At 34.1% G+C, this 15,245-nt stretch overlaps 1 protein-coding gene across 2 annotated transcripts; it reads left to right on the forward strand.

The window, feature by feature from the left end:
* Positions 1-7,641: 7,641 nt before the first annotated feature.
* On the forward strand, positions 7,642-13,456 carry LOC114164535 (probable methyltransferase PMT26). Of its 2 annotated transcripts, none has more exons than XM_028049245.1 (9): positions 7,642-7,928; positions 8,547-9,637; positions 9,723-9,872; positions 10,994-11,264; positions 11,739-11,849; positions 11,927-12,101; positions 12,231-12,503; positions 12,600-12,794; positions 12,882-13,456. In XM_028049245.1, exons 2-9 carry the CDS (start codon positions 8,579-8,581, stop codon positions 13,108-13,110), a joined length of 2,463 nt encoding a protein of 820 aa, XP_027905046.1. In that variant the 5' UTR covers positions 7,642-7,928; positions 8,547-8,578; the 3' UTR covers positions 13,111-13,456. The 2 variants fall into 2 exon arrangements, with proteins under 2 accessions (XP_027905046.1, XP_027905047.1); XM_028049246.1 differs by lacking the exon at positions 7,642-7,928 and adding an exon at positions 8,154-8,169.
* The last annotated feature ends 1,789 nt before the right edge of the window (positions 13,457-15,245 follow it).

Raw genomic sequence — 15,245 nt, forward strand, 5'->3', positions numbered from 1 at the left:
TGAATTGCTGCATCATGTCTTCAAGCTTGGATGTTCTATCAGACAAAGAAGGATGTTGGTAAGTTTGTTGATGTGGGGGCCTATTGGAAGGTCCAGCTTGGCCCATGTTTTGATGAGGTCTCCATCCTTGGTTATAATTCCCTGGTCGGCCTTGATTGCCCATATAACTGACTTCCTCTTGAGATGTGCTTGGCATAGCACATTGCCCATTGGTATGGTTCCCTCCACATAACTCACAACTTTGCACTTGTTGGAGTTGAGCTACAGAGGCATTTTGAAGCTCTTGAGGAAGTTGTGACAGTTTCTTCATGAGAGTCTCCAGCTGCTGAGTCATAATCTTGTTTTGAGCCAATAGAGCATCTTGAGATTGAAGCTCTAGAATACCCTTCTTTTGAGAATGAGCTCTCTCAATATAGGCTTCATTATCATTAGCTGCCATATTCTCTATTAACTCATAAGCTTCCTCTGGCGTCTTCCACTTGATACTCCCACCGGCAGAGGCATCTAACATCAACTTTGACTGGGATTTAAGACCTGCCAAGAAAAGAGTAAGCTGTGTAGGTTGATCAAACCCATGAATGGGAGTCTTCCTCAGCAGTCCCTTGAATCTATCCCATGCTTGGCCCAAGGACTCATCCATATCTTGTTGAAATGCCGAGATTTCCTGCTTTCCCTTATTAACCTTGGACTGGGGAAAATATTTGCTCAAGAACTTTGCAACCACATCATCCCAGTTAGTGAGGCTATTTTCAAGAAAGGAATTCAACCAAGCCTTTGCAGGTCCTGCTAGTGAGAACGGGAAGAGACTCAGGCGTATGGCTTCATCAGGAACTTGATGGATCTTCACAGTATTGCATATCTCCAAGAATGTGGCCAGATGAGTGTAGGGATTCTCATGAGACAGGCCATTGAACTGATTACTCTGCACCAGATGAATAAGAGCTGGCTTCATCTCCATGTTGGTGGCATTGACAGTTGGCCTCGCAATACTGTTGAAGTTGATATGGCCTGTGAACGCTGCATAATCTTCCAAAGTGCGTCTTTCACGACCTCTACCATTACCATGAGGATTGTCTGCCATTTCTTCTTCTAGAAAAGGATCAGGATTCTGAGAAGTAGATGAAAGAGTGTCTGAAGCAGAAGAGTGATGGGCAACTTGTTGTGCTTGAGCTCGTCTTCTCCTTGTGGCACTATTGTTTCTGCGGGCAGTTTTCTCTATCTCAGGATCAACAAGGAGTGGTTCTGAAGATGCAGTCCTCCTTGTACGGATCCTACCCTGCATAAACTATAGAGCAACAACAAAAGCAAGCTCGAACTACAGGTTAGCCCAAAATTAATGTGCGTATAAAAGTAAACAAAAACAGTAAATATGCACAAAAGAATTTAAGTCTAAATAAGTCAGAAATCACACAAAAGTCTAGTATTAGACACGGGTCCCCGGCAACGGCGCCAAAAACTTGTTAAGACTTTGGCAAGTGTACCAAGTCGCGCAAGTAGTAACCGGTAAGACCGGGATATCGTTTCCCAAGAGACTCGTGTATACTAATTAATTGCGTAATTAGTGACTAATTTAAACTAATGAATAAATTCATAATTTGGGGTTTTTGTATGAAATTAAATTTTGCCTAAATAATTAAAATTGAACTTGGATATTTGAAGACTCTAGGAAATGGTAAAGACTAGAAATGCAATGGATTGATATTGTTGGAGTTAGACTTCACCTACTTCACTCTCATGTATATTAAGGAATAAAACTCTTCTCCATTAATTACTAATGTCAACCCACAAGTTTACTCAAACTCTAATCCCTTAGTTGAATGAGCCTAGGTTTCCTTATTTAGAGTCAATTCCTTGAATCCCTAAATAAACAAACCCGCTTTACAAATTAGGGTTTAAGACAACTAATGGGTCAAGTTCCATTCCTAGATACAAGTTCCATTAGGTATCTTGTTCCAATTCAAGGTTTCAAGAGATATTTTCCAATACCTAATGACCCAAATATCATGCAATGAATGGGTAAAACAAAGCAAGCTTTAAATGCATAAACAAAGATACTAGAAATCAATGGAAGAAGCATATATATATTCAAACCATTCGAAAATACATGAAAGTTCAGTGGCTACATCTAACCCCAACAAAAATGGGTTTAGCTCTCCATTGTCATGGAGAGCTCAAGCTTACAAAATGGAAAATGGAAGAAGGAGGAGACACAAAGAGGAAGATGGAGCTGTTCCCACAAGCCCTAGCAGACCTCCAAGCGCTCCAAGACGTGTTGTTTGAGCTCCAAAGTGTCCAAGATAGGTTTCCCCTCGCGAAAACAGAAGAAAAAGAGCCAACTTGCCACATCAGCGAAAACGGGCGCCTGGCGGAAGGGTCTCACCGCCAGGCGCTAGCCATCAAACAGTGGGCAAATTTCTCATCTACCGCCCGGCGGTGGTCAGGTGCCGCCAGGCGGTTACCAGCAGTGGCGCCTGGCTGGCGCTTGTCTGGCGCCTGGCGTTGGCGGCCTGTTGTGCCTGGCGCTATTTTTCTGTCGTCGGGCGCTTCCTGTTGATATTTTTGCTCTTCTCCTTGCTTTTCTGGGTCACTCATTTATCTGGACTTTTGGAGCAAAGCTTCCAATCTACAAAAAGGATACAAAAAAATGGGGATTAGTGGTATATTTGGATCAATGCAACTCACAATGTATTTATTTACAAAAGTAAGGTAAAATTGAGGATTAAGTAGGTTAAAAGCTTTGGAAGAGATGATTTTGCTAATGAAATATAGCTTGGATAATGGTAAAAATTAACATTATCAGATACCAATTGTTAGGAACAAGGCAATAAAGGAAAGAATAAAGGAGAGAAAAATAGACACAGAGAATTTAACGTGGTTCGGCGTACAATGTGTATGCCTACGTCCACGACTACACTAGGAAGTATTTGTATTTCTGGTGTATCTTAAAGCTTTATATAGAGTCTCTTATATAGTAAAATAGAGAACCACATCTCACTATTCTAAGCGATGTGGGACTAAATCAAGCACCATAATACTAACATAGTACTCTTTATAAGGATCCTTCTACTGTCTCTAATCTTCAAATACATGAAGAATGGGGTCAAAGATCTAGAGAGAATGTAAATAGAGATTTTTATGAAAGAGTTTGGAGAAATGATGGATTTCTATAAAATGAAATTCAATTAATATAAATTCTATTTATAATATATTGTCTTAAATAAAAAATAATCTAGTGTCATATTTTAAAGGTTTAATTTCTCGGAAGGTCCTGTTTTTGTTCAAAAATCTCAATTGGGTCCTCAAATTTTAAGTCGTCCCAATTGGGTCCTATTTTTTAAAATTTGTTGCAATTTGATCCTTTTTGTTAGGGCATCACTAACGATGTTAACTTTGTGTCATGTGTTAGCTCGTGGTTTTTTGATTTTTTTAAAATTTTTTTGAAAATTTTTAATTTATAATTTAAAAAAAAATAACTAACATGTGTCAAATTATAGGGTCCTGCCACATGTCAACTTGTGATTTTTTTTAATATTTTAACAATTACAAATATTTAAATTTTACATTTGAATTTATAAAGTTGTCTAAAAATTATTAAAACAAATTTTAAATAAAGTTCAATACAAAATTTAAATTTAAATAAACTTAGTATGGTTAAAAATTAAAAATATCATTATAATATTTATATAAAAATTAAATTTAGTCTCAATTTGAAAGAGATGAAATTACTCCCGTTTAAAAAGAAATTAAGACTAAATTGAGATAAAATAATAAATGCAAAAACCAAATCTAGATTTTTCACATAAACAATTGACATGTGGTAGAATCATAGTTGTTAACAATATAATCGAAGAGAAGGTTTAACAAAATTTGAATAGGAAACCTTCTTCAAAATATTTTTTATGAAGTTTATTATATTTTTAATGAAAAATAATTACTGAATAATATGTAAATTAATTTTTGGAACAAAAAAATGTAAGAAAGAAATTCAAATGCCCTAAATTAGCATTCAAGACTGGTGTAAATGACTATAATTTGCAGACTCAAAGGTGTAGTTGGTGTGTCAATGAGAAAGAGAAGGATCTAAACTATTGATTTAACTAATTGCAGGCCACTAATGAAAATTATTGACCTAAACTATTGCAATTTAATGCAAGTCACTATTAATATTTTTATCATAATTAGTTTCTTTTGCCCTATAGATTTCACACAAAAGAACAATTTGTTATATATAACATCTGGGAAGGGAGAAAGTTTAATATCGAATATGCAGCTACTTTTATTATTGCTTTTGTAAATACGTTATTATATAAAATATTTGCTAATTTTATGTTAAATTAAATTTTATAAAAAGACCACGAGTAGTCACTTTTACTAAAAGTCGGTTTCTTTATTTCAAAATAAAAAAATTGATATCGTATTTTATCTTTTCATTTTTTGCACTCACACTATACGAATATAATGAATCTTAAAAAGGTATTCTTCAATACATTTTTTAATATACACTTATTATTAATTAGAATTTATTAAAATACAAAAGAAACAATTTTTATACACTAAATAAATTATCTGTTAAAGACAACTAAAATCTAGAAAATGTTATTAGGGTAGATAACAAATTCCCTTTTAAAAACATTTTTCTAAATTTCTAATCCAATGCGATTGCATGTTTAAGATTTAAATCCAAAACTGATAATTAGATTGAAAAAAAAAAACTTAACTTAACGTGAATATTAAGGAACTGAGATTAATTACTTAAATAAACGAATAAGTGGAAGTGCAGCAAACTCTGGTACGTAGTTTCGCACTAGAGTTGGTGCATTTATGATGGATTCGGGTAAATGCGCTCAGACTAATATAATTTGATAGCATTCCACTAAATTCTAAAATAATACTATAGTTAATTATATACATTATTTTGGACGCTATTATTTTATTGTGAAATTTTGAGAAATTTAAAGTTAATTTTTTTCAATTTATAAGTTTTCAAATTTCTTTAATAAATTTTTGTAGGTCAACATATCTAAATCTCAATAATATAGTATAGTGCTATCATTATTTTATTATTATACAGGCCAGAAAATTCAACTTTGGTACTTTTGTAGTCTAATTCCATGTTGGTGATTGTATTCACCCTAACATCATATAATTGTAATTGCACCACCTTTTTTTGGTTATGTATCCATTCACATTAATTATATTTTCATTTTTTGTAAAAGTTAACAAAACCGTTTAAAAAAAAGTATGGCGGTCACGTTTCAGATCTGACTCTATCAATCCGCGCTTGTGGACGGATGGTGATATTTTGAACTGAAAGAGTACGGACATTTGAAAAATCCACAACCCATATGATTGAAAATTTTAAAATGTTTAAATTGCAGATTTTTTTTTTTTTATATTGCTGTCGAGTTAAATAAAAATTATTTATATTATTTTATTGCTTGAGACAAATAATTTTTTCAATTGATAAATTATATAAAAAATTCAAAATAGGAGAAATATTACATTTTTAAAATGATGTTTTTCAGTTTTTTTCTTGTCAAATATTGGTCTGTCTGTCTCATACTCTTTGTCGGTGGGAGTGAACATGTTAAAAATCAGTTCATTTAAAGCGCAGATTTTGCATGATCTTATCCTTTTTAAACGACATTCTAACTGTATCATGATATAAATTTTCATTGTCTCTGGTTTATTAACTGAATATTTGTTCTTTTAATACTTCAGATAATATTAGATTTCATAATTTTTTCCAGTAAAGATAGTGAAATCAAATAATAAGTTATGATAGTTGTCTATTACAACCATATAAAAAACGAGGTAGTGTTATTTTAGTTTGTTATATTTTGATAATTTTTATTTCATTTTAATATTTTTCGACTAATAATAACATCATCATAATAATATTTTTTTTTTCGTTTTATGCATATGTTAAGTGTTCTAGATTAAGTATTCTAAGATACTTCTCATCTATAAATTTATAGGGATAATCAAGTTATATATATTAAGTTTTTTTTTTCAAATACACGTAATATGATATATAATTGATTTTAGTTCTTAGTGAATTCCAAAATATAAAACGTTAAATCGAACTAATCTAGAAAAGAAAATTCAAAACAATTTCAATTTTAATTTATTAACAACTTTTGTTATTCTACCTTATAGAAATGTAAAAAGTAATTATATATTAGTTTTCCGCTAATCATATCGGTTGTAACTAAGAGATACGGAGATCAATAACATTTAAAACATTTTGTATGTACTATTTATTATAAATAGTTATATAACTGCTATTTGTAATTAATTATTAGGTTCAAATTGGGAATTTGAAATCCCTAATTATTTCATATCTGATTTATATTGATTTTAATTATTATTAATATTATTACTTTTGATTTTATTTTTTTATGACATTTAATAATGTAATATTTTTTATGTTGGAGAAATTATGGGCTTAGTATTTATGATTTACTAGACATTTATTATTACTTAAAACTAACATGGCCAGAGTCAATAAAAGAAGTGGACATATTTCCTATCTCACCAACTACATAAGTAGGGGTCAATAATTAAGACATTAATATTATAAAGTACAAATTTTAATCTACACACTAATTAAAGCATGAGCATTGTATTAACCCAAAAATGTTTGATAACTAATCTTTCTCTAAAATTATCCTCCAATTCCTTCTATTTTTATTCAAAATTAGTTTGACTTGAAATTTTTCTATCTCCTCTCCGTATGTCAAAAACACGGTTACTAATGGGATCAAAATTCAAATATTATTCAACAATTCCTTATCATCCACCTTGCATGAAGGAACACTTATTAGTTCTATTGAGTTGGAAAGATTGGTTTTATTTGTAGCTCAAGGACAAAGTGGATTTGGAAGTAGCTGGTAATGTAATAACAAAGATGGATGAATCTATTCAGAAAATTGGTGAACAAATATCAAAAAATAAAATGTTATGACCCATTATTATGTCTTACATGTATAAGGTTCAAAATTAAAAACAATTAAGGGTATAATTGGAGATGTGAAAAACAAAATTAACTTCACTAATGAAACCACATGGGACCACAATTATATTTGGTTGGTTAGACTAAAGCTTTCATAAGAAAATCATTCAATAAAATGCAGTAAATGGCCATTAAATGATGTCCTTTTATGGATTTTGATTAACATGTCGATAGTAATCCTCCCTTTGTTTTTTCATCAGAAAATAATAAAAATCATAAATATATATTAGGTGGGATACTAAAGAAAAAAAGTTAAATTGGTGATAATCACATTTACTCAATGATTATGTCTGTCTGAAGAAGTAATTTTTAAATGATGTTCGCATAAGAGGTAAAAGTCAGAAAATTGCTGTAGCATTGTTCCTAAATTTTAGCCAGCCACTCAGATCTCGTTTATCTTGCCGCATTTCTACACGGCACTGCTAGGCTTCCACACTTGGCGCGTGCTCTTATTCCACATTCTTAATCTCAAAGTTTTTATTTTATTTTTTCATTTCTTTAATTAGTATTTTATAAATCCTAAAATCTCGTTCTCCTTCCCAAATATGTTTTATTTATTTAATAATTAATTTCGTCGGCAAATTCTAAAGGAAATAAATTAATTAAATTAGGCATCATCATTTGGCAGCAGCGACCAGCTACTAAACTCTCTCTTCACTCTGCTATTTAATTCACTCATTCGCCGTAAGCTTTCATTTAACACTTCACTTGTCTTCTCTTCCGTCTCTCTCCGCAAACGATGAACAGATAGAACCTCAGATCTGCTTTTCTTTTCACTCAGATCGCGTTAACCTTTTCGCCTTCTGTGTGTTCCGGTTCACGCGGAACGCGTTTTGTCCTCCGAATCAAACCGACCTTACCTTCTTTCAGTGCTCGCTCGGTGCTGATTCACTCGCGCGGAATCTTGTTCGGCGTAAGTTTCGTGCCACAGTTTTGCTTTTGTTAGATCCGTGTGATTGCTGTTTACTTGAATCGATTTTTCTTGCCTATGCTCCTATAGCATGTCTTCAGTTAAAAATGTAAAGCGTTTATATATATCGAACTCGATAGCCATTTAATGCTTGTTTTGTTTAACTGACCCAAAGGTAGCTTAATGCATTCAATGCTCCTTACATCTGCTCGTGGCTGAATACTCTTGCTTCAATGTGTTGAATGTGAGTGAGATAGTAGGCATCTTGTTTTGTTTAGTGTGTTGTGTCGGTGATGGATCTTACTGGTTCGTATCATCACATGCAAAAGATTCGAGGTGTTCTCTCAATTTTCAAGTGTGAAAACGTTACGATCGGCATGTTTCTTGCTTCGGTTTTATAATCTTGTCTCAGTTTGGTATAGTTTTCTTCTCCTTTGGTATGTTTTGTTGATTGGGTTTATTTTTATTTTAAAATGAAAGGAATTTTGTATTTTCAAGATATTAAAATGCGTGTATTTTTTATTTATTTATTGCTTTCTCTGTTTCTTTACTAGTCTTGCACAGGCGCTTTGGTGTAGCTCTTTGTGAGTGGTGTTTAAATCTTGTTTTGTTCTTGATCAGGTGTAACTCATCTGTGAACTCCGTCGGACAAGATGGCTTTGGGGAAATATACTAGAGTAGATGGTAGAAGATCATCGAGTTGGTGTTCCACGGTGACTGTTGTCGTGTTTGTGGCGCTGTGCTTGGTTGGGGTTTGGATGATGACATCATCTTCTGTTGTCCCTGTGCATAACGGAGACGAGGCTCACGAGACCAAGAATGAAGTGAAAGAACAAACGGATATTAAAGAAGAGTCTGCCAACGAGGTCGGCAATAGCAATACTAGGCAGTTTGAAGATAATCAGGGTGATTTGCCTGAGGATGCTACCAAAGGAGATATCAATGTATCCTCTGAAGACAATTCTAACTTGTCAGAAAAACAAGATGAGAAGGTGGAGGAAAATCCGGTAGAAAGGTCTTCTGAAGACACAAAGACGGAAGATAAGTCTTCGGAAGACACAACAACGGAAAACGAGGATAAGAAAACCGATGATGAAGGTTCCAATACAGAAAATGAATCAAACTCAGACTCTGCCGAAAATAACAAAGACAGTGACGAGACTTCCACTAAGGATTCTGATTCTAATGAGAGTGAAAATAAATTTGAATCAGATGATAACAAGAAGTCTGATACAGATGAGAATGAGAAGCAATCTGATAACTCTGACGAGACAACAGATAGTAGGATAGAGGAGAAGGTGGAAGAAAGTGATAACAAAGAATCTGATGAAAACTCTAGTGTGAAGAATACAAATGATAATACAAAACAGCAGAGTTCAAATGAGGTATTCCCTTCTGGGGCTCAGTCAGAGCTTCAGGATGAAAGTACGACAGAAACTGGGTCTTGGAAAACTCAGGCAGCAGAGTCTAAGAATGAAAAGGAGTCTCAAGAATCCTCCAAGCCAACTGGATACAATTGGAAGCTTTGCAATGTCTCTGCCGGTCCTGATTTTATCCCATGCCTTGACAACTGGAAAGCTATTAGGAGTCTCCGAAGTACTAAGCACTATGAACATCGAGAAAGGCACTGTCCTGAAGAGCCTCCTACCTGCGTTGTTGCTGTTCCTGAAGGATATAAACGCCCGATTGAGTGGCCTAGAAGCAGAGAGAAGGTAGAAATCAACTTAAATCTTGTTCATTACCAGTCTCTCTCTGACCATTTACCCGTCCATAAAATACTAATATTTTATCCTGCAGATATGGTATCACAATGTTCCACACACCAAGCTTGCTGAAGTTAAGGGCCACCAGAATTGGGTGAAAGTTACCGGAGAGTACCTTACTTTTCCTGGTGGTGGAACCCAATTTAAACACGGGGCACTTCATTATATTGACTTCATACAAGAGGTAATATGAACATACATACATATATACATGAGTGTGAAATTTGACTTTAATTTGTTGCTTTTTAATATTGTGCCCTGAAATATGTAGATATGTATGTCTGACTTTAGCTGCATATTCGATAAATTGAAATTGTGTTATTTCAGAATTGCGGTATACCAACCAATCTCATATTTTCTCTTTGAGCAAATTTTCATCCAAGATTTTATTTTACGTTTTCTAACTTCTTATTTCTTTGTCTCTTCAATTGCCTTAATTATAATACAATTTTAGAAGAAATTAAACAAAAAAAAAAAAAGATAAGGGAGAACCAGGATACTGTTGCTGGACGTCCCACAAATCTCTGAGCTTATATGCATAAGTATTTATGATGCATTCAGACATTTTGAACCATATACAGACAACTCGATCCTTAATTTTTCCTGAGCCTGAAATGAGAAAAACATTTCACAACTATATGCCTATAATAATGTCATGACAACTCTTAAAATCATGTAAATCATACTTATGGCAGACATCTCATAGGCAACCGGTGCAAATCTTACACTCTGACATGATTCATGTACCTTGACGATGTTATAATTGTGATTTTTTTTCATCCTCTAGCAAGGGGTTAGTTTGTAATCAAATTGGTTGGAATTGTGCGTAGGATGCACACCAACGAAAGAAACAAATAGTAAGCAAGATACAAAAAAATGGTGGTCTGAGTGTATGATAATGGCATTTTAGTTTTGATGGAATTAAAAGTTCTGCAATGACCTTATGTGCCAACGACCGACAGCGAAAATCAAGTTACACAGGATGATAAACTTGACCACCACTTTGATGTCTAACCAGGACCACTCCAATCATCCTTGAAATTATTCTCATGTGGTGCATTAGGAGACAACCACAAACACGACACAGATATAGCTATACATTTGATGCTTCAAGCGATATTCTTCATCAATAGTAGAAGTTATGCTATATAGTATATATATATATATATATATATATATATATATATATATATATATATATTATGAGAAGTCCTCATGCTTTCATCCTAAAATTTGTCTTGGTTTTAATAGTTTGTTTACATGATTTTATTGAGCATTTCATCTAATAGGGCTTTTGTTATATAGACTGTACCTGACATTGCTTGGGGAAAACGCACGCGAGTTATACTAGATGTTGGATGTGGTGTAGCCAGCTTCGGAGGTTTTCTCTTTGACAGAGATGTACTGGCAATGTCATTAGCTCCCAAAGATGAACATGAAGCTCAGGTACAATTCGCACTTGAACGGGGGATTCCTGCTATATCTGCTGTGATGGGCACAAAGAGGCTTCCCTTCCCTGGGAAAGTATTTGATGTAGTCCATTGTGCACGATGTAGAGTTCCGTGGCATATAGAAGGTATTCCATTTGGTCATTTGATGAATTCATGATATAGTATTTTTTGAAATCATATTCATTTTAGGCATTTTTAGATTACCAGAAAACATATATGTATTGATGTAAAATACATGAGTGCAACCGGCTTTTATTTTTAGAGTTTGATATAGTATTTTTTGAAATCATATTCATTTTAGGCATTTTTAGATTACCAGAAAACATATATGTATTGATGTAAAATACATGAGTGCAACCGGCTTTTATTTTTAGAGTTTTTTATTGGTGGTGGAGGAGTATTTTTTTATTATTGTTATCCAGAGAAAATAGAGACTTTTGATGAAGTGCATTTGTTTTTCATTTGTTTTTCAACACACAAGGAAACTAACAATTACAAGAATCACCGAGATCCTTATTACTGTAAATTACAATATTTGAGTAGTGTATATACATTATATATACACACACTTTCCAATAATTATTATTGTCGAACTGCAGGTGGTAAACTTCTTTTGGAGCTGAATAGAGTATTGCGACCTGGTGGCTTTTTTGTATGGTCCGCTACTCCTATCTATCAGAAGCTCCCTGAAGATGTTGAAATATGGAATGGTAAGTTAGACTTACGTCTGACATTCTTATGTACTTTCAGGTATTTTAATCCTGACATGTTATTAACTTATTTGCAGCCATGAAGGCACTAACAAAAGCAATATGCTGGGAACTTGTATCAATCAGCAAGGATCAAGTAAATGGAGTAGGTGTAGCTGTATACAAGAAGCCAAGTTCTAATGAGTGTTACGAGCAACGTTCGAAGAATGAGCCTCCGCTGTGTTCAGACTCTGATGATGCTAATGCAGCATGGTATTTCTTCATTTATGGACTCTTCTTTTCCAGCCGTAACAGTATTATTTCTTTTTTGCCTGCTAAGTTTCGATAATATTGTAGTATTATAACATAAACATATGCAGTCTAATCTTTTGGGCGTGACAGGAACGTTAAATTGAAAGCTTGCATACACAAAGCGCCAGTTAGTTCAACGGAACGAGGGTCAAAATTGCCAGCGAAGTGGCCAGCCAGACTGACCAAAGTTCCTTATTGGTTGTTGAGTTCCCAAGTTGGAGTTTATGGAAAGCCAGCCCCTGAAGATTTCACTGCTGATTATGAACACTGGAAACGCGTAGTGTCTAAGTCTTATCTAAATGGCTTGGGAATTCAATGGTCCAATATTCGCAATGTCATGGATATGAGATCTGTCTATGGAGGGTGAGAAAAATTCACTATGTCGAATGTTAGTCATTGGTTATATTCACCTGCTAATTTGTTATTTGGTTTACATCTTTCCCCGTTTGTGGTTTCCAGATTTGCTGCAGCTTTGAGAGATTTGAATGTTTGGGTGATGAATGTGGTTTCAATAGACTCTCCAGACACCCTTCCCATTATTTATGAACGAGGTCTTTTCGGAATATATCATGATTGGTGTGAATCATTTAGCACCTATCCTAGAACCTATGATCTCCTCCATGCCGATCATCTGTTTTCAAGTCTTAAGAAAAGGTGCAAATAACTACTACGACGTTTCAAAATTTTCTTGTTCTTTTTACAAGGCTCTTCTGTAATTGCTAACGGTTGTTGATGACACAGGTGCAATTTGGCTGCTGTAGTGGCTGAGGCTGATCGGATTCTTAGGCCGGAAGGAAAACTTATTGTTCGTGACAGTGTTGAGATCATTGAAGAGCTGGAGAGCTTGGTAAGGTCTCTGCAGTGGAAGGTTCGCATGACTTACTCGAAGGATAAGGAGGGCTTGTTATGCGTGCAGAAGTCCATGTGGCGACCAAAGGAACAGGAGAAACTCGAGTATGCTATCATTTAAGCATGGACCAGATTACAAAATTCTTGGGTTTTTTGGCCTCACAAAATTCTTACGTAAACTCTACTTCCACTACGAGTCATGTATCATGTTAGTTAGGAGTCTTATGTATTTTTCCTTGTATTAATTTTGATATCCACCTATTTCTATTTTATATTCATAGATAGGTGTCCTTTGTTGTAACACGGTGCCATAGCGTGAAGCAAATTTTATCACATTCTTGCAAATGTAGAGGCTAATGGCTTATAATTATAAGCGTGTAATAGTTGAGTATTTGGATTATTCACTTCACCCGAAATGTAATGTTATATTTGGGAATGAAAAAATGAAAAGCTATATTCCTTTCCAACAATGTTTGATAATGCATTATTATTATTCATTAATAATTACGAAAATAGTTCTTTTATGGGAGAGGTTTTGACATATCAGTAATTGACATTCTCAATTACTACATATATAATTTACCATGAGGCTATCATTGGTGACATCTTCTAGCTGTATATAGATGATGGAAACGGCCCGCATTTGATATTCAAGATGGCTACTAGATATATAGCAGGCCCCTTAGCCAAATGGATCCTTCTTTGAAAGTGAAATGTATCATTTCTTTCCACGTAATGACATCATATCTTAAAAAGTTAATTTTTCCAACAAAAAGTTGAAATAAAAATAATATAAAACTAGATTACATTGCATAAATTCATCAATGTTTTATGATTTTGTTTAATAAACTTATTATTTTTAGACTTATGTGTCATATAAGATTGAAGAGAGGTTGTCAATTAGGATGATATTATGTTAAATATACATATATATCGATTATAGCAAGTCATATCATATTAGTGAGAACATCTCAATTATAGCAATAGTGCACATCTCAATTATGTTGAGTTCCTAGAGGAAAGTTAGAGTGAACGATAAGAGGATTATAAATTAAGATGGATTAGTAAAACTCTAAAATACTTAAGAAAGATGTCTAATTAGGTGATATAAGTTCAGCTAAATAAAAGTCTATGAAATAACTATAAAGAATATTGTTAATACAATGATTATTATGTATTAATTATAGTGTTTATTATTATTTTATGTACACATCTGACTTTGATTTGAGCATCACCCAAATGTTAGAGAGATCTTATTTGAACATATCTCTAATTGTATTAGTGAGTGGAAGGATATATCTTGAACTTATAACAAAGAAAAGAAAAGGCCAGAAATGTTTCTCCTGGAGATCAATTGTGGGCACCTTTCAACTCCCACCCCACCCAAACCTCATAAAAGCCCATTAAATACAACTTTTCAACTTCTTAACTTATCTCGATCTTAGAGAAAATCCTGATAGCCACCTGACAACGTCACATCAGTCAACTCCTAGAACTTTCATGTCATATCAAAACTCTTCGTCGTTTACGCTCCTCGAGGTTGGAGTCTACTATACCTATGGGGTCATATGGTCAAGGAAATGCAAATTTTCTTTGCAAAAAAGTACACAAGTTGCGAAGTCATTTTGAGAACCTACACAACCACTTTGTAATCTTTAACATGTAAACATATCAAGATTGAGGGCTGATGGAGTACCTCATCCTCTAAGGTACATAATCCTAAGAAGAACCCCAAGGAAGGTGACAGACTACTTGCTCTCGTCTTAAACAAGGTACTAGTCGTCCTTGTCCTAGACAAGGACTACTCATCCTTGTCCTCTTCAAGACCCAGAAAGGACATTGAAGACCACTGACTTAAAGGAACCATCCAGTACACGGGTTGACCGGGTACATGTCGGCCCAGTAAGACGACATGTACTCGGACTGCTAGCTAATCAAGTTAGTCTATCTCAAAGGAAAATAACCCTAGATTATGTAACCAATCATGATTAGTAAGTAATTAAGACTACTAAATCAAAGCCTAACCAAGTAAGACTTACGAAACCTACTATAAAAGGTACATTTTACGAAACATACATTTACGTTATTTTTCTAACATCTAACTCAGTTATCTCGGATTGACTTTAACATGAGTGTCTTTGCAAGCACTTTTCCCTTCTTGTATTCAAGAATTAAGGAACAAATACTCCTGAAGTAGAGACCTTGGTTCAGATGAAAAGGTCGAAGACAATCAAGAATCTCAAACGACGGAAGCTT

This window comes from Vigna unguiculata, chromosome 9 (assembly GCF_004118075.2).
Source record: "Vigna unguiculata cultivar IT97K-499-35 chromosome 9, ASM411807v1, whole genome shotgun sequence".
Lineage (NCBI taxonomy): Eukaryota > Viridiplantae > Streptophyta > Magnoliopsida > Fabales > Fabaceae > Vigna > Vigna unguiculata.